Below are 17,481 nucleotides of genomic sequence, written 5' to 3'. Positions count from 1 at the left end.
TATAATGGGGTCAAGCTATATTTCAAAAAGTTTAAAATTTCCCATGGTTTACATTTTGGACATTTTGATATTTTCTTGTAATGATACATCTTCTATGGTATGATATTTAGAAGTATATCACAAAAGATGTCATAGTAGATATATCAAAAAAATTTCTCATGTAACTAGATTTGAAAAGTGACATTGTCTTCATAAATTAAATGATTCTTCTGATGTGATATCCTGATATTTGTGCTTTCAACCAACAGCAACAGATGGCAGCAGGAGACATCGGAAGGAAGTGATGGACCAGTCTAGCAGTTTCACATCCCTTGCCGGGCTGGAACCTAGGCCTATTTATTAACGCGAGGGTCACATGAGGGCCTGAGCGGCGATCATCAAAGCGGTCCCCAGCACGGACCAGCAGGGCCCAGCGATCACTCTCTCCGTAGAAGGGCCCCAGTACTCAGTAGCGATCAACTCTCTCCGGATATGGAAGATAACCGATCGATTGTCAAACGATTCCTTCGAACTGTTCTTTGTAGATTTAACAACCCTGGGGAGCACATCTTCTTTAGCACTTGTACTCTCCCGCAAATGCAGTGAATATATTTGTACATGTACGTGGAGTTTATCTATGAATTTCAACAAATCTTAATTCATTGTGTACCGGGGTAATTTCTCAATCCCCAACAAAAAGTCCGAGGCAATCGACTTCGATTTGGTGCGAAACGACTGGGGGCGAAAAGGGATGGACACCCTATTGGCATTGACGAAAATGAGTACCTGGCACAGCCCCTGGTTCACGGAACGGTGAATGGAAAAGTCAACGTCTAAATCACTGTTTGCATATTTTATACATATTGCTTACTCCACTACGCTTTATATTACACATTATTTTCATAAATGAAGATGATGTTTTCATAATAATCCATTTCAGCTTGTTTACACGGTGTGCCAGCACAATCTTACATTGCTATTCCACATTTTGAGAAACCCAAAAAGTACAGGTTTTTCATTTGTTTTTGATCTTTTTCTGCTCAATTTCATTGCTTTTTTACTATTCTGTGTATTTCATACGTCTTTAAAAATGAAAAGAGTTCCTTGATGTATCAAGTTTAAGACCAGTACAATAATTTTGATGAAAGCGCAAGGCACTGTCAAATGACTGTTGATGAGGTAGAGGAGTGTTTACAGTACACTTTAACCCACTTATCACTAGCCTACATTGGCCTGTGACAGACTAGGCTACCCTATGTCACTTGTCAGCAAGATGTTGATGAGGTAGAGGAGTGTTTACAGTACACTATCACTAGCCTACATTGGCCTGTGACAGACTAGGCTACCCTATGTCACTTGTCAGCAAGATAAGATGGTCAGTGAGTGGATGGATATCACGACTAGGCCTATGTACATTGTGTACATTTGTCAGTGAACGAGATGTTTTCCCCACTTAAATCTACCCTGCATTGGATTGATTGTGCCTGGAAGTTACAGTATATAGATGGTCACATCACATCACTTTTCACTTTCAGATTCCAGAAATAAACGTCATGGGGAAGTTAGAGGTACTGATTGAGCGGTTTGTTGGAATTGGCGTGTTCATTCTTGGTTTCTTTGTGAAACCACTGGTGATGTTGGCATTGTCGCTGTTCTATAAAGGCAGAAAGGGAAAGGTCCCTCCTATATCGAATGATATTCTGTTGGAAAATGCGACTACCCTCGCTGCGAAGATCCGAAAGAGAAAGGTGGGTATAATGATAAGACAGCAGGAAACATGACATGTATGTCTGTAAGTGTGTAGAATACTGCGCTGCACTGGCATTGCTATCAGAAAGTCGTTCTAGCTTAATTTACCTGTTATACAAACTGTTAGTGTTAGTAGTTCTGATCTTGACTCATATTAGCATCTTCTTAATCTTTTCTAGCTGAAGAGTGTTGATGTGGTGCAGGCCTACATCGACCGGATCAAAAAAGTAAATCCTCTTGTCAACGCTGTCGTTGGGGATCGATTCCATGACGCTCTGCAGCAAGCCGCTGAGGTGGACACTATCCTTGATAGCGGCAATATCCCAGAGAGATACTCAGAGGAGAGGGCCCCCATTCTCGGTGTACCGTTTACTTCCAAGGATGCATTTGCCATTAAAGGTGAGATGATTAACAGTGTTCCAGCCACGTGATGTAACAATCACAGGGTCAGAATGAGGCTAGACGATTCCCCAGGTGACCTCTGAAACAGGGATTGGCCAGCTCTGGGCTACCATGAAGTTATCCGTCTTGAAGTGGTCCTTGGCTCGCAATAGCTTGCTGTCTTAAGGTCCTCTCCCTCTTTTCGTTTTAGTTGGTGACAAATGGTTGCTCATATCTGTACTCTTTAGGTACTGCCATTATGCTTTCAATACTTCAGTTTCATGCCGTATACATCATTCTTACCTACAACCACTTTTTCCCCAGGTTTCCCCAACTGTAGTGGTGTTCATGCTCGAAGGAACTTCCACGCAACCAAGGATGCACCTGTTGTGACCAACCTTAAGGATGCTGGAGGTATACCCCTGTGTGTGACCAATGTCAGTGAGCTCTGTATGTGGATGGAGTCCAGTAACTATGCATACGGCCAGACGAAAAATCCATATGATACAACTAGAACAGTTGGGGGTAGTTCAGGTAAATAGTCCTCTTGAGCAGCTGTGTTCTCCTTCTTCATGTTCTTGGCCATACCAGTTTTATAGGTTGGATATTCATTTGAGTCTGGGAGGTGCCAGACCTTGAGGCTCTTGGTTTAAAGGCGTAAGCCGTTCGTTTAGAAATTAGTAAAATACACCAATACATCCGGGATGACAGTCGCTGAATTAGAGATTATTCTGTTCCAGGTGGGGAAGGTTGCCTGATTGCTGCTGGTGGATCACTATTCGGTATTGGCTCTGACATCGGGGGTAGCATTAGAATGCCGGCATTCTTCAATGGAGTATTTGGACACAAACCCACTTCTGGTACGTATCATTTACATAGAATGGACCCATGAAAGCTTTAAAATTTTAAAACGATTTTAGGGTTTTCGGTTAGTCATACCTTTAGAATGAGATGTAAAGTAATTGTTCCTCAACTCGTTTGGGCTCAGGTGTTTTTGCGGAAAATAATTTCCTGCAATATCTTGGATCTCATAACAAAAAACTGCCGAAAAAATTAGTGCATGAATCTATAGATCTATGTTAAAATTGGACATAAATGCTAAACTAGTTGTTAAAATGAAAAGATTTGAAGTACACTGTACATGTAATGTCATCTTTTTTGTTTAGGTCTCGTTTCCCTTGAAGGTTCCTACCCACCTGCAGAAGGGATGGAAACATTTTATGAAGTCTGCGGTCCGATCTGTCGTTACTCCATTGACCTTGCTTTGACCTTCAAGGTCATGGCCGGGAAAAATGTCAAGAAGCTTAATTTAGATAAGCAGGTTTGAGTTGACGGTTTTGTTTATCTTGTTTGTACAAAATTCAAATTTTTGTTAGTGCTGCTTTCTGTTCATTTGGTATGTACACAATAAAAAGGAGATGAGTACTGAAACATCAGGAAAATTGTGCATACATACCAAATGATTGGCATCTGACTGCTCACCTTGGCTAGTGCTCATTAAGGAGGATGGTTCGGGTATAAAACATAATGTTCTGCATTGTGTAAAGTGTTAACTGATGTCAAATAGCTATGCGTCTTCTGGTACAGAGACTTATTCTCCTTGCATGCGTAATCCTGCCTACATCCCACCTACAAGTGTACAAAGGTGTCCCCTGGTGCTTGTCTTTCTCATCTTACTGTGTGATCAACCAAAATGGGTGGTAAGTCACATTTGAGGCATATGGGGTTATTCGCTTGTTCATGTATCTTGGGTGAAAAGCTATATTTTGATACCACCCCATTTTTGTCTTTCCTGTGGTGCCTGAGATATTCATGGTGAATGAACCAGCGTGGCTTTCAAGGAACTAAAGTTCCTGGCTCTTTGTTGAAGTCCTTCGAGATGTTAAATCGAGGTTCCTTGTATCTGGTGACTAGGCAAGTCCCAGGGTAAGCAAAAGACCCCACCAAGTGGGAAACATTGAGTACCCTCCAAATGTTTATTTCGATAGATTTTTATCCCTCCAAAATGAAATATGTTGTGTGTGTGTTTTGAAGGAATAATACTAAATCTATCCTCTCTCTTATTTCTAGGAAGAAGCCCCCTCTGTCTTCAAAAGGAATAATACCATTTCTTTTACTAAAATATTTTAAGAGTATGTGTACTATCGTCCGATAGATTACATGTATGTACCTGTAGACAGTCTGTCCTATGACTGGTGTTCCCTCGTCTATTTGCAGGCATTGTTGAAAACACGGGCCAGTTCCCCAATGCAGACCCGGGACTAAAACAGTTGTACTTGACGACAGGCCCTATCTGTCGCTTTGCAGCTGATCTCTTGCCCATGTACCAAATCATGGCCGGGAAGAATTGCGACAAATTAAATTTGAAAAAAGAGGTTGGTTTTTTACTGTAGTAATAGTTCATTTCACCTAATTGATAGAGAGGCACCTTACATTAGGTCTAGCTCTTGTATATTGGAAGTCTTCTCTGGTGAAATTGACTGTACTCGTTATTGTTATTGTTTATTTATCCCCTGCTGCCTTTTGTGAACAGTAGGGGGGGGGGGGCGTCTTCTAACATCTTAATTTAGTTTTGGTACACTTACAGTTCTGTTGTGGTGTTATCCATCCATCTCATTCTGTTGTAAAGTCTTTAACCGTTTAGATCCTGGTATCTGATATCTGGCCACTGATATCTGATCCGATATCTGGCCACTGACTTAGTCCACATATTCCTAACAGGCTTCTAACCGCCCACCAGTACCTACCTATCTCGCGTGTCACCATTGCCATCTTTACTTAAGCAATGACACTAAGGCCGGTTTTCGGCAGGTTAGGGATCTGTTGATAAATTCATTTAGACATTTAATGGCTGGCTTGTACAGGGGTGTCATATGATGGTGATTTTGTCACATGCGATTATGATCACACTCAGCAATGACAAAAATCACTTTTCTGTCGGGCACTCAAAGTGTGTTTTGTGGCTAGTTTTACCTTCTTCCCTGCGTGTATTTTGCTTCTGCCTGTCCTTGTTCATTTCTGCCTGTGCATGCTCGGTGTTGGTTAGGTTGTCAGGTGTACATGTAGATAGAAGTGTTGAGATTTTGACTCTTCAGTCAAAAATAAATAGTAATATCCTGGCAAACGTGTAGAATTTTGTTGCCAAGCATTCTCTTCAGAATTTTATGTCAGTTTTGTCATAGTTTCCAAGATATCAGATATGGATGATGATTGTAGAGGTATTTCCTACAATTTAGATTCTAATTGACATATTTCTACTTGTAGGTTGACGTGAAGAAGCTTAAATATTTCTACATGGAAGATGACAATGGTTGTTTCCTGTCCAGTTATGTCACTGATGAAGTGAAAGACTCAATGCAAAAGGTAAAGAAAAAGGGACAAATTTATCCAAATCCCATTTTCACTCATTTTCTGCCATTTCTTTTCAAGAAAGCTTCTCGCAAAGGAGCGATTTTTCTGGCTCTGACCTGCACTCATGATTGCATGTGACAAAAATATATCATTTGCTACAGTCATCACAGGTGCTTGTGACAAGAGACTTTGGTCGCTGCAATCAACATGAAGCCCCGCAGATGAGCAATCTTGTTGCAGGTCACAGCAATAAAATCATTTTTCAAAAAGTTTTATCAAGTCGATGTAAGCATACTACTTAAAGACGGCTATTTATTCGTTTATTTTATACAGGTTGTGAAATACATCGAAAATGTTCTCGGGGCACAAGTTACCAAGGTGAAGGTCGAGAAGATGAAGTACTCGCTGCACATCTGGTCAAGGTTGATGGGATCAACAGGAGGGACGACATTCTGTGAACTGCTTGGCAACGGAACTCCAATCAATCCATTCTACGAACTCTTACTCTGGTTTCTACGCCTCTCCAATCATACGTTCCCGGCGGTCGGTCTTGGAATCATGGAGAAACTCACAGAAGATGAGAGTGAGGTCGTAGCAATGCAGAAGTTATGCGATGAATTGAAAAGGGAGTTTCACGACATGTTGGGTGATGACGGCATATTTCTCTACCCTCCTCATCCGTACCCAGCTCCACACCATAACCTACCCTTGTTTATGCCCTTTAACTGGGGCTACACAGCGATATTCAATGTCCTTGGTTTGCCAGTGACGCAGTGTCCGCTTGGATTGGGGGAGGAGGGTGTACCACTTGGTATCCAGGTTGTCGGAGACTCGCACCAGGATCATCTCACTCTAGCATTTGCAAGAGAACTGGAGAGTGCTTTTGGGGGTTGGGTACAGCCATGTTGAGGGTTTTCGGGGGTGTTGGGTACAGCCATGTTGAGGGTTTTCGGGGGTGTTGGGTACAGCCATGTTGAGGGTTTTCAGGGGTTGGGTACAGCCATGTTGAGGGTTTTCGGGGGTGTTGGGTACAGCCATGTTGAGGGTTTTGTACTTGTTGAAAATGTGAAAAAATGTGTGATTTTCAAAAATTTGAAGCTATGAAATGTTTTGATAATTTGTACTAAAAACAGATTTCTGTCGGTTTTCAAATTTGACCCCATTTTCTATGCATTATCTTGCTTTTGAAATATGATAATAATCATATTGTAAAATGGAAATTTACTATCTTTTAAATATCATCAAAAGAAGAAGTGGCTTGGACTTGTTTTGAAAAGATAGTGCGAGGACCTATTCAATATATAAAAAAAGGTTATTGTGCTATGCATTTATTTCTCGCCCATTTTAAGAGAAGCTTTTAGGTCCTACATTTTAATTAAAAATCTACTAATGTGAGCTATCATTGATGTGTCTGTGTTTACTTTGCTCACAGACTCTTAAATTTCTATGACAAGAAGATTGCTTATAATCATGGTATGTTTGATTTCTCTTGCCACTTTTCCCCTGACACTCAGGAGAAGTGACTTCTTGGATGATTTCACACCAGACCTGTAGGACTCCTGATTACAGATGTCTGATTTCTGTATGAGGAAGTGTCCTTCTGCATCTTGGGATGAAGTCCTCCATGGTGGTATTGAGGATAAGAGACAAGGAATACTTCAATTGTTTGGAATGAGTTTATCATTTTTGGTGATGGTCCTTCTGCATGTCGGATGAACTTAACCAAGGTTGTATTTAGGATAAGAAAACATTTGTTTTAATGAAAGCCTACCCATGTCTTGTGTGGCTTTGGCCATTCATTGTCCTTATATTTATTGATGTTAATGTTATCTATCTACCTCAAATGTAAGAGGGCATTGAAGCGAGAGAAAGGTACATGTACTACATGTACTAAGCCAGGCAGTGAAACTCACCTCTCTTTTGAGAAGATGAGTTTCCCTCGGGAGAATTTGGATTTGTTGGAATGTATTTGATCATTCCTAATTTGTCTTGTATAGTATTGAACCAATTCTTGTATTGTGGTGCCAAATTGTTTGCGGATAAGATAAATTGTTCTACCCGAGTGCTGTTTTGTCAATGTTTCCTGTGACCAGCAGGCTATTATTGTTGTATATTTTATGTCGGATTCTTTCTTGTGTATCTCACTATATAAATGACTTCCATGGTGAGAGCTTACATTAGTTTAAAAATATGATTTTGTCCCAAACAATATATATTAATGCAATATACCGGTATTTATTTAAGTTTACATTCCTTGAATTATCTTTCTTGGTGATTTACTTACATGTATGCCATTCATTGCCATTTGCCGATCAATCTGCCTGGAAAAGCTTTGCAAGACAATCAAATTACATGTACTTATAAAGACTAAAACATTGAACATATAGTTCAGTTTTGATCACATGTAGCCTACTTCTAAAGACTAAAACATTGAACATATAATTCAGTTTTGATCACATGTAGCCTACTTATAAAGACTAAAACATTGAACATATAATTCAGTTTTGATCACATGTACTTATAAAGACTAAAACATTAAACATATAATTTAGTTTTGATCCCAAAACCATGCAGTAATCCTTGATCACCAATGCCAAAGAAAAATGGCATGACGTGGATTCCAGTAAAAGAGGTGGCAATATTACGAACACTGTTTCGACGATGTGGCGATAAAATATTCACTGAAGTTTACTCCTTGTCCCATTGTTGTGATGATGTGCACGACAATATGGTGTTCACAGCATGCTGTATTGTTGAATGAACATTTTGATTTTGCATAATGACTTTGTGCACTATTCTTGTTCTATGATCGTCGAAACCTGTGGCATATTATGATATTAAAGCATCACCTTTTAATTTAGGTTACAATTCTTGTTTGTTGTTGGTTTGTGATGGCCACTTTCAGGAAGTTTGACCAAAAATAGAGATAGCATGAGTCGTACTTCCACCTATCAAATCCCCGTGTCTTTTGCGCTGACACCTATGAATTGCCGTGTCTAAATAGACCCGTGTGTCAAATCCAATAGACACGGCAATTGCAAGTTCTCAAATCCGGCGACAGATGGCGCGGTGTAGTTGCCTCGGTATTGCGCATGCGAAATTCCCCTCCAACGGGAAAGAAACGCTGGAGATGTCCCTACCTACAGCGCACCTGTCGCCGGGGCTATTAACCATTATCTAACACCACTGATAGGTGTCAGTGCGCCCCGGGTTTTTTGACACACGGCGAAGACACGGGTCTTGAAAAAACGCGGGGTTTTATGATAGGTGGAACTACGACTATAGATACATGTACACACAGAGATGCAAAGAGATTTCACAATGCCAATACTGGTCACATTCACTGACATAGTTATTGGCTAATTCAGAGTCTGGTTTACGATCTTAGCTAATGAAACGGACCATGACACGAACATTAACAGTAAATAGTCACAGTTCCTCCTTATTATTTCCACACGCAGATGTCTTCTTCATGTGTTTTTACCGGAAGATGTCATCATATGTTTCCGAAGTAAAGTGTGGACGACGACATCAATTAGCTCGGCCACGGTAAGGACGGTGGCTCCGACGAATAGACCCAGGGAGCCACCAATGTCACCTGAAATGTGAAAGGTCCAAGGGTTGAATCATCTTGAAAAGGTGAAGAGCGAAGAAAGACCAGGGGTGAAGATACATCATAAGGTGAGTGACAGGAAGGGAACATGTCTGGAGAAGGTGAAGAGCGAAGATTGGCCTTGGGTGAGGATACATCATAAGGTGAGTGACAGGAAGGGAACATGTCTGGAGAAGGTGAAGAGCGAGGATTGGCCTTGGGTGAGGATACATCATAAGGTGAGTGACAGGAAGGGAACATGTCTGGAGAAGGTGAAGAGCGAAGATTGGCCTTGGGTGAAGATACATCATAAGGTGAGTGACAGGAAGGGAACATGTCTGGAGAAGGTGAAGAGCGAGGATTGGCCTTGGGTGAGGATACATCATAAGGTGAGTGACAGGAAGGGAACATGTCTGGAGAAGGTGAAGAGCGAGGATTGGCCTTGGGTGAGGATACATCATAAGGTGAATGACAGGAAGGGAACATGTCTGGAGAAGGTGAAGAGCGAGGATTGGCCTTGGGTGAAGATACATCATAAGGTGAGTGACAGGTAGGGAACATGTCTGGAGAAGGTGAAGAGCGAGGATTGGCCTTGGGTGAAGATACATCATAAGGTGAGTGACAGGAAGGGAACATGTCTGGAGAAGGTGAAGAGCGAGGATTGGCCTTGGGTGAGGATACATCATAAGGTGAGTGACAGGAAGGGAACATGTCTGGAGAAGGTGAAGAGCGAAGATTGGCCTTGGGTGAGGATACATCATAAGGTGAGTGACAGGAAGGGAACATGTCTGGAGAAGGTGAAGAGCGAGGATTGGCCTTGGGTGAAGATACATCATAAGGTGAGTGACAGGTAGGGAACATGTCTGGAGAAGGTGAAGAGCGAGGATTGGCCTTGGGTGAAGATACATCATAAGGTGAGTGACAGGAAGGGAACATGTCTGGAGAAGGTGAAGAGCGAGGATTGGCCTTGGGTGAGGATACATCATAAGGTGAGTGACAGGAAGGGAACATGTCTGGAGAAGGTGAAGAGCGAGGATTGGCCTTGGGTGAAGATACATCATAAGGTGAGTGACAGGAAGGGAACATGTCTGGAGAAGGTGAAGAGCGAGGATTGGCCTTGGGTGAGGATACCAAGAGCGAGGATTGGCCTTGGGTGAGGATACATCATAAGGTGAGTGACAGGAAAGGAACATGTCTGGAGAAGGTGAAGAGCGAGGATTGGCCTTGGGTGAGGATACATCATAAGGTGAGTGACAGGAAGGGAACATGTCTGGAGAAGGTGAAGAGCGGGGATTGGCCTTGGGTGAAGATACATCAGAAGGTGAGTGACAGGAAAGGAACATGTCTGGAGAAGGTGAAGAGCGAGGATTGGCCTTGGGTGAGGATACATCATAAGGTGAGTGACAGGAAGGGAACATGTCTGGAGAAGGTGAAGAGCGAGGATTGGCCTTGGGTGAGGATACATCATAAGGTGAGTGACAGGAAAGGAACATGTCTGGAGAAGGTGAAGAGCGAGGATTGGCCTTGGGTGAGGATACATCATAAGGTGAGTGACAGGAAGGGAACATGTCTGGAGAAGGTGAAGAGCGAGGATTGGCCTTGGGTGAGGATACATCATAAGGTGAGTGACAGGAAGGGAACATGTCTGGAGAAGGTGAAGAGCGAGGATTGGCCTTGGGTGAGGATACATCATAAGGTGAGTGACAGGAAGGGAACATGTCTGGAGAAGGTGAAGAGCGAGGATTGGCCTTGGGTGAGGATACATCATAAGGTGAATGACAGGAAGGGAACATGTCTGGAGAAGGTGAAGAGCGAAGATTGGCCTTGGGTGAAGATACATCATAAGGGGGAACATGTCTGGAGAAGGTGAAGAGCGAGGATTGGCCTTGGGTGAGGATACATCATAAGGTGAGTGACAGGAAGGGAACATGTCTGGAGAAGGTGAAGAGCGAGGATTGGCCTTGGGTGAGGATACATCATAAGGTGAATGACAGGAAGGGAACATGTCTGGAGAAGGTGAAGAGCGAGGATTGGCCTTGGGTGAGGATACATCAAAAGGTGAGTGACAGGAAGGGAACATGTCTGGAGAAGGTGAAGAGCAGGGATAGGCCACACTGTGACTCCTTTTAACAAGTTCCTTCCAGTATCATTAAGTTCTCATCATCTTCATCACCACAACTATGGCATATGAGCGCTTTTCGCCCAGTGATAGCCTAAGGCATGTATATCATTGCTGTCCCCTTGCCCTGCACCAGAACTACCGACAACAACCATTAGTGAAGAGTTTTACTTACTCCATAAGTTGGTTAACTCGTACGCTTTCTGCTGTTGGATCTCCTCATAGCTGAGCTCTCGCAAGAAAACATCAACATTCAGGATGTTGTCCCTGGAAGGAAAGTTCAACAGAGAGTTTTCGGTATCTCGTTCCGAGAATCGCCGTATAATATCCGTTCTCGTTCCCGTCACTGAAGGTAAAGAAACTGGTTTCGCTTTGCCGAACAGGCAGAAGTAATGCATCAATATACACAGACCGAACACCTCGCCGGGAACACATGTCGTCGGGATCGGGAAAACCAACGCATTTATTGATGACATCACACACAAATTTGGTCGTTCTCGACGATTTAGTTCTCGGAACGAGATACCGAAAACTCTCTGATGCCTAGAATGTCGCCGGAGATTCCCGAGAATTTAAGTTGAACTAGATACACCCGTGCGGTGTCTGGTGAACCAACGATTACCTCTATTTCGATATAAATTTCAAATGCGCGAAATAGAGAATAGCTCGATGTGACAACGATCGGTTGTTCAAGCGCCTCTACCTGCCTGTTGACCAGGGTATTTTTACCTCAAACTTCGACAAGAAACCTACCTCAAAAACCTTGCATCTATATTTCCCGTTGTCTCATACTCCTTCAGTACCACTCTCAAATCCTGCAAGATGGTTGTGAAGTTAACATCAGTCGTATCTATCGCTTTGTTGAAATCAAACTCGTTATCAAAACTCGAAAATAATCTCTCCAACTCGGCCTCCTTCTCTTCGAGTGTGGGTAGGTCTGCATTGGTGATCCTGGCAAGATTATCAGCGGACATCGCCTTGATCTCAGCACCTGACAAGTGCTGTCCTTGGATATGCAGTGGTTCCAATAAACTATGAAACAGGCGGGCGACGCCTTTCGCTTTCAGCAAACTCCTGTCTTCTTTAATTCTGTCGGTATCATTGCGAAGGTATTCATACAGGGTGTTAGTGCAGCTATCACCTGTTGTATTAGTCATGATGTTATAGTAGACAGTGAAAACAGCCTGCTTAAGCGCCCGGTTAATGTCTTTGATACTCCGGGAACGCGCTCTGACATCGAGAACAACCTTCCGCAACGCCGCCATTGACATTTGAATGTTCTCACTCAAAATCACTTCGGCCAGTTGAGACTTCTCAATGGATTTATCTCGAAGGTACTGACTCGAGATTGCCTTCGCCTGCATTAAATACTTCCAATCAGTCTCGAGAAACTTCTCAATAGAAGTATCAATGGATTTTATCTCTGCATTCACTTGTGTCTTAAGTTCTTCGAGTTTTGTGGTCAGAAGTTCGAATCTGGATATCAGAGCTTCAGTCTCCTGTAGGGAAAACTCCACAATACGGTCCTTATAGCGGAACAGATCGTAGTTTATACCTTTTGACAGTTTGATGAAATCATTATTTAAATTTGCCAATTTCACATCATCGATGAGGTGACCTTTACTTGCCTCGTCTGAGACGCTCATGTAACCATATAATGTTGTTATCATACGATCCAACCTCATGCTAATAAAGTCAAAGATTAGCTTGTTGTTCTCGTAAATACTCTCATAACTTTTTAAACACTGTGGGTGGTAAATTGCGTCATATCTTTGTTCACTCGTATACCTGTACAAGATATGCTTGTCAGCCTCGTTCGCTCTGAAGGCATTGTAAACCCCTGTGATGTTGTCCACACCACGTGAGGTCACGGCAACCCGAAGCCCCAAAGCCTTTTTGATGCCCCAGCCAATTGCGTAACGATACGCAAGCACCTCAGGTGAAGTCATATTTGCGGTTCTCTTTAACTCATGAAAGTTGAACTCTATGTTGGACATAAATTCTTTGTAGTTAAACGTGATGTACCTGAAGGTCCGCTCATCTTTAATCTCCCACATGCGGACATAATTATGTTTTATAGTGTACTCCATGAAGTAGAGCGCACCCCAGCGGTGAAAATTGTAGTTTGTTTTCCATGTATCAAACATGGAATTCAATTTGGTCGTCATATTTGTTGCCATGTTTTTCAGGCGTTCAAGTGTTGCCTCCAGTTTAGTCGTGGCAGCTAAAAATCGCTGCAGGCGTGCTGCATCGTCCTGGAGAATATCGGTGTCGACTCGATGACGGACTTCCCGCGCTTGGTGATGCTTCTTGTCCAGCTTTTTCCTGAGGTTTTCGTTTGAGAGTAAGATTTTCTGTTGGTCGAAATGGGAAAGAGTGGCGTAGGTGATGGTGGGGCTGAAGAGCGTCTGTCTGCAGGGGACTGGACATCCACACTCCTCAGCGCTGGCGTCGTCTGATTCTGAATGAAAAAAACCCAAGTCATTGTTACGAATCGGTATCATTGTCAAATATCATATATTTGCCAAGGCTCTTGACGAGATTGGCCAGCTACAGTTTCAGTTATATATTTACCCAGATTCTTGACGAGGGAGGTCAGATACCAGTTCAGTTATATATTTACCCAGCTTCTTGACGAGATAGGTCAGATACTGGTCAGTTATATATTTACCCAGATTCTTGACGAGACAGGTCAGATACTGGTCAGTTATATATTTACCCAGATTCTTGACGAGACAGGTCAGATACTGGTTCAACGTGCAGATAGGTACAGTTTCTGAAAAATGAGCAACTTGTCACTGACCAGTATAAGAGTTCAAGTACCGGTACGATCACAAATACAGACTTGTTCATTGATTCTTGTGCGAAATTGATGAACAAGGGAAGATATATCTTAACGTCATCTTTTATTACAGTTCGATAATCGGACTGTTGGTTAATTTTTTAACCCGAAAACGATCACAAGATTAATAACCTGATTGCTGCTTGGTTCAAGTCATCGATACAGCAGGCCTCGGGATATATCCTCCCCTACCAGGCTCTTGTATCGTTCCTAAAATACACCCATTCTTTGCAGTGTGAGTATCCCTTAGCCGGCTATATGGGAGGCTGCAGAATTCACATGTCGCTATAAGTTCGAGCACGCGATAGCTTTAGTAAGTTCGAGTTTAGGGAGACCGGCTGGTGTGTACCACTGAGAGTAATGAGAGATTTCGTCAGCCTCCACGGACTGCAGTTCGAGCGGATGTTTCGCAACTTGGCGGTTGTTGGGATGAGGCGGATCTTACCATTATGCTTCCCTGGCCTCATGTACACATCTCGACATTGGCATTGCTGTATCAAGAACCTTTGGCGACAATCTAACAGACACGCTGACATCGAGTAGTGGTCGTAATACTCGAGCTTTTTGTCATCGTTGCATATGCCATGCGGTGGCTTTAAATTGCCAACCTTAAAAATATAAAATCACATTGTATTTGTCAAGTTGATGTTTATATGAAACAGAAATGATAACTTTGAATTCGTTCATCTCTCGTTACTCGTCTCACCTGACGAAATACAAACTTGTTTTTGGACTCCCTCACCTGTAAAACTGACAAGCCGACGAGCGCATGCGCCCCGGGAGGGATGGCTTGGCCAAGAAACCTGACCGTGGGTATCTCCTTCTGGTCATGAAGCAGAAGCTTAATTCCAGCGCCAGCAGTTGGTCCGCTCATGTACTCGTATTGTTCTATGTTTAGCCTGAGACGAAGACCACCGTTGGAACCTGAAACGTTTAAAAAAAATAAAGACAAAGTTTCGAAATTGATACGCTTTTCCTAAATCTAGAGCAATTGCACACTCAAATTATTTTTCGGCCGATAAAAATATTCGTTTTCTGAATGTAGTCTTCTTGCCAAGGCGTCAACGTTTAACGTTAGATGCCGCCAAACATTTCTTCCCAAAAAGCGTTCTTCTTGATGCTAAACCGTCTTCTGAGCAGCTTCTCCGAAGTTTGGAGATGTGCTCAAATCTGTTTACCTATCCGTTTGACTTTCTTTATATCTGCCTTTGTTCCTCCGTTGAATGTCATGCAGGCGCCATGGTCTGTGATCGAACTCACGATGTCCTCATGACCACAGGGCCGACCATCCCACTGGCAGCTAGAACAGACAGAGAGATTAAGAAAATCGTACTGTTTGGCAGTTGACCCAAAGTTTCTTTGTAACAATTTTAAGGTATGGAAAACGTATTATCATCACATCAACATTTAAAATTCCGACGATAAAGCTTTACCTTATCACCATGTCCTCAATTGTATGTGATGTCTGATTATACACATCCGCCATGGATATCTTCTCAAAAAGCTTATGGAGGGCAGCATCCTTGTCGCCTTCTACATCATGGTGGGCCTGGTCATCCTCAACATCTTCGTCGTCATGATGGAAGCTCCCGAACGCCTTGGTCAGAAGATCATAGTAGCCGTGCTGTACACTCTGGGTGATCCTGAAAACCAATGATCCCTGTTTGAAAGAACGTATAGGCAAGCCCGAACAGATGGATGATGTCAAGGGAGTAAAGTGGGTCTTCGGGATTGGTGCTCGACCAAACACGACATTGGGTGGTATGAATAAAGACTAGGAAATGCTTTTACTTAAAACTTCACGTACATTTACACAGGCATTTCTGTACAAAATAAAAGTAAAAGCATTTACTAGTGTTTATTCATATCACCCATTGTGTTTTAAAAATTCTGCTTGAGGTTGCGATATTTTTACAATTACCTGAATGAGTTCTGATTACATACGGTGACGGCAGGAAACACGAGTGTTTCGTTGTAGTTGACCTTGACATTGACAGTGACTGGCCATGAATAGTACATCAGCACACTTTGCACGACTTGTAAGGCAAATATACAGCAACCAGTTATTACCAGGAGTGTCCAAATAATTCTGAAAAATACAAGCAGTCACCCTTGATGCAAAACATAGGTTGGCCATACCAAAGAGTTATCTAGTGTTAGATGACTTTAAAAAATGTACAAATTTATGTAATAAAAATGCTAGTAATAATTCTATTGCCCAAATTGCCCAATTTGTGGTCATTTTCGCAAAATTATCCATAATAGCCATCGCTTCATAGGCACCTCATTGACATGTCGGGCCTTTATCAAGAAATGATTTCTTGATTAATCTATCGTATATAACTTGTCGTACCAGTAGGCACGGTAGGCATCGGGTATGTAACGGAAACTAATGGAAACCTATATCCTCAGGGAGTATGCACAAAACCCCCGAAACACCAAAATAAACTTCTCGAGATTGGTGTTCGCATTGACGTTTCGGGGGCGTTGCGAAAAGCCTATATTTATCTACCTCCCTCGAAAATGATGATCAATTTACCTTCTGGCCTTGAATGGGGTATCTCCTGTGATATGACTAAGTCCAATGATGGTACTAGCCTGAGAATAGTCAAATAACACATCGCGCCACCGGATGGTATCCGGATCTCTCTGTGCGGGTAAATCCCGCGTGTCCATCTCTGAGAATTTCGGGATTGAATTCTTATCTCTGTACACCACTTCCATCGCAAATTGTGAGTTGAAACCGCGCAAATCTAATCCTGTTTGATCTGAAGTATATGACCGTGCATGACCGGCAGTATGTATCTTCTATGGGAGCTGCTATAAACCGCACTTCTTTTCTGAATTGTGCTTCAGAGAATTCGCAAAGCCCACAAATCCTAGTTTAGAAACCAATGGACTCCTGATACTTTCGAGAGAGGACACCGGAAAGGATACAGAAAGAAAACTCGTAATAACCTGTCACGGACCATGGCTATTTTTATGGTACTGACTACTCGTTTTCTCATGCAATCAACAACAAATGTTAATGGATTGTAACAATTATGACCATAATCGATCGTATGCAGCGCGAGTCTCGTGCTGTTGAGCTAAATGGTTCCGTTTAGAGACCTCGTTTACCCCTATAACGCGACGTTGTTTGAGTATACCGAGGATTCGACATTGGGAGTTTTCGCAAAGCCTACGAAACGTCCACGTGAACGCCTATCCCATTGATCGACTTCGTACTCAGGAGGTCATACAATGCGATATTCGTTGACGATTGCGTTTCGGGGGATTTGCGAAAACGCCGTATATCAGGCCAACAAACCATTGAAATACTTTAAGTAATCTCTTAGCGACACCAGACAATGAGGAGTAAAACTGACCAAGTGTATCTAATGTTTGTATGCCAAGATGCTGGTGTGAGTGATTTAAAACAAAGGAAATTCCCTTCCTTCGGACGCAATGGACCATCCTCGTCTTGTC

General features: G+C 42.5%; 2 protein-coding genes across 4 annotated transcripts; one reads left to right on the top strand and one right to left on the bottom strand.

The window, feature by feature from the left end:
- The first annotated feature begins 971 nt into the window (after positions 1–971).
- LOC135487926 (fatty-acid amide hydrolase 2-A-like) lies at positions 972–8,328 on the top strand. 3 transcript variants are annotated; one of them, XM_064772214.1, is made up of 8 exons: positions 972–983; positions 1,515–1,727; positions 1,908–2,127; positions 2,434–2,643; positions 2,850–2,969; positions 4,327–4,484; positions 5,374–5,472; positions 5,794–8,328. In XM_064772214.1, the coding sequence occupies exons 2-8, from the start codon at positions 1,533–1,535 to the stop codon at positions 6,367–6,369; spliced, it is 1,578 nt and encodes a 525-aa protein (XP_064628284.1). In that variant the 5' UTR covers positions 972–983; positions 1,515–1,532; the 3' UTR covers positions 6,370–8,328. The 3 variants fall into 3 exon arrangements, with proteins under 3 accessions (XP_064628284.1, XP_064628283.1, XP_064628282.1); XM_064772213.1 differs by lacking the exons at positions 972–983; positions 4,327–4,484 and adding exons at positions 1,019–1,158; positions 3,276–3,430; XM_064772212.1 differs by lacking the exon at positions 972–983 and adding an exon at positions 1,021–1,158.
- LOC135487905 (uncharacterized) lies at positions 7,775–16,976 on the bottom strand. The gene is made up of 10 exons (XM_064772129.1): positions 16,553–16,976; positions 15,935–16,102; positions 15,447–15,656; positions 15,192–15,313; positions 14,756–14,937; positions 14,459–14,621; positions 13,891–13,947; positions 11,925–13,632; positions 11,347–11,438; positions 7,775–9,058 (listed from the first exon to the last, which is right to left on the bottom strand). The coding sequence occupies exons 1-10, from the start codon at positions 16,735–16,737 to the stop codon at positions 8,931–8,933; spliced, it is 3,015 nt and encodes a 1,004-aa protein (XP_064628199.1). The 5' UTR covers positions 16,738–16,976; the 3' UTR covers positions 7,775–8,930.
- Between the last annotated feature and the right edge of the window lie 505 nt (positions 16,977–17,481).

The sequence above is a fragment of the Lineus longissimus genome, chromosome 5 (genome assembly GCF_910592395.1).
Source record: "Lineus longissimus chromosome 5, tnLinLong1.2, whole genome shotgun sequence".
NCBI lineage: Eukaryota > Metazoa > Nemertea > Pilidiophora > Heteronemertea > Lineidae > Lineus > Lineus longissimus.
The sequence above is the reverse complement of the archived record's forward strand: the minus strand, read 5'-3'. Positions and strand labels throughout refer to the sequence as shown.

What these genes read in the sequence shown, in the direction of transcription:
- LOC135487926 (XM_064772212.1), top strand. An exon ending in GGATGCATTTGCCATTAAAG is followed by an intron (nt 2,128 to 2,433) that starts GTGAGATGATTA and finishes CTTTTTCCCCAG; the next exon opens with GTTTCCCCAACTGTAGTGGT. An exon ending in AATTAAATTTGAAAAAAGAG is followed by an intron (nt 4,485 to 5,373) that starts GTTGGTTTTTTA and finishes TTCTACTTGTAG; the next exon opens with GTTGACGTGAAGAAGCTTAA.
- LOC135487905 (XM_064772129.1), bottom strand. Translation starts at nt 16,737, where the DNA reads ATGGAAGTGGTGTACAGAGATAAGAATTCAATCCCGAAATTCTCAGAG. An exon ending in TGTAATCAGAACTCATTCAG is followed by an intron (nt 15,657 to 15,934) that starts GTAATTGTAAAA and finishes ATTGGTTTTCAG; the next exon opens with GATCACCCAGAGTGTACAGC. An exon ending in ATAGATGCAAGGTTTTTGAG is followed by an intron (nt 11,439 to 11,924) that starts GTAGGTTTCTTG and finishes CTTTCCTTCCAG; the next exon opens with GGACAACATCCTGAATGTTG.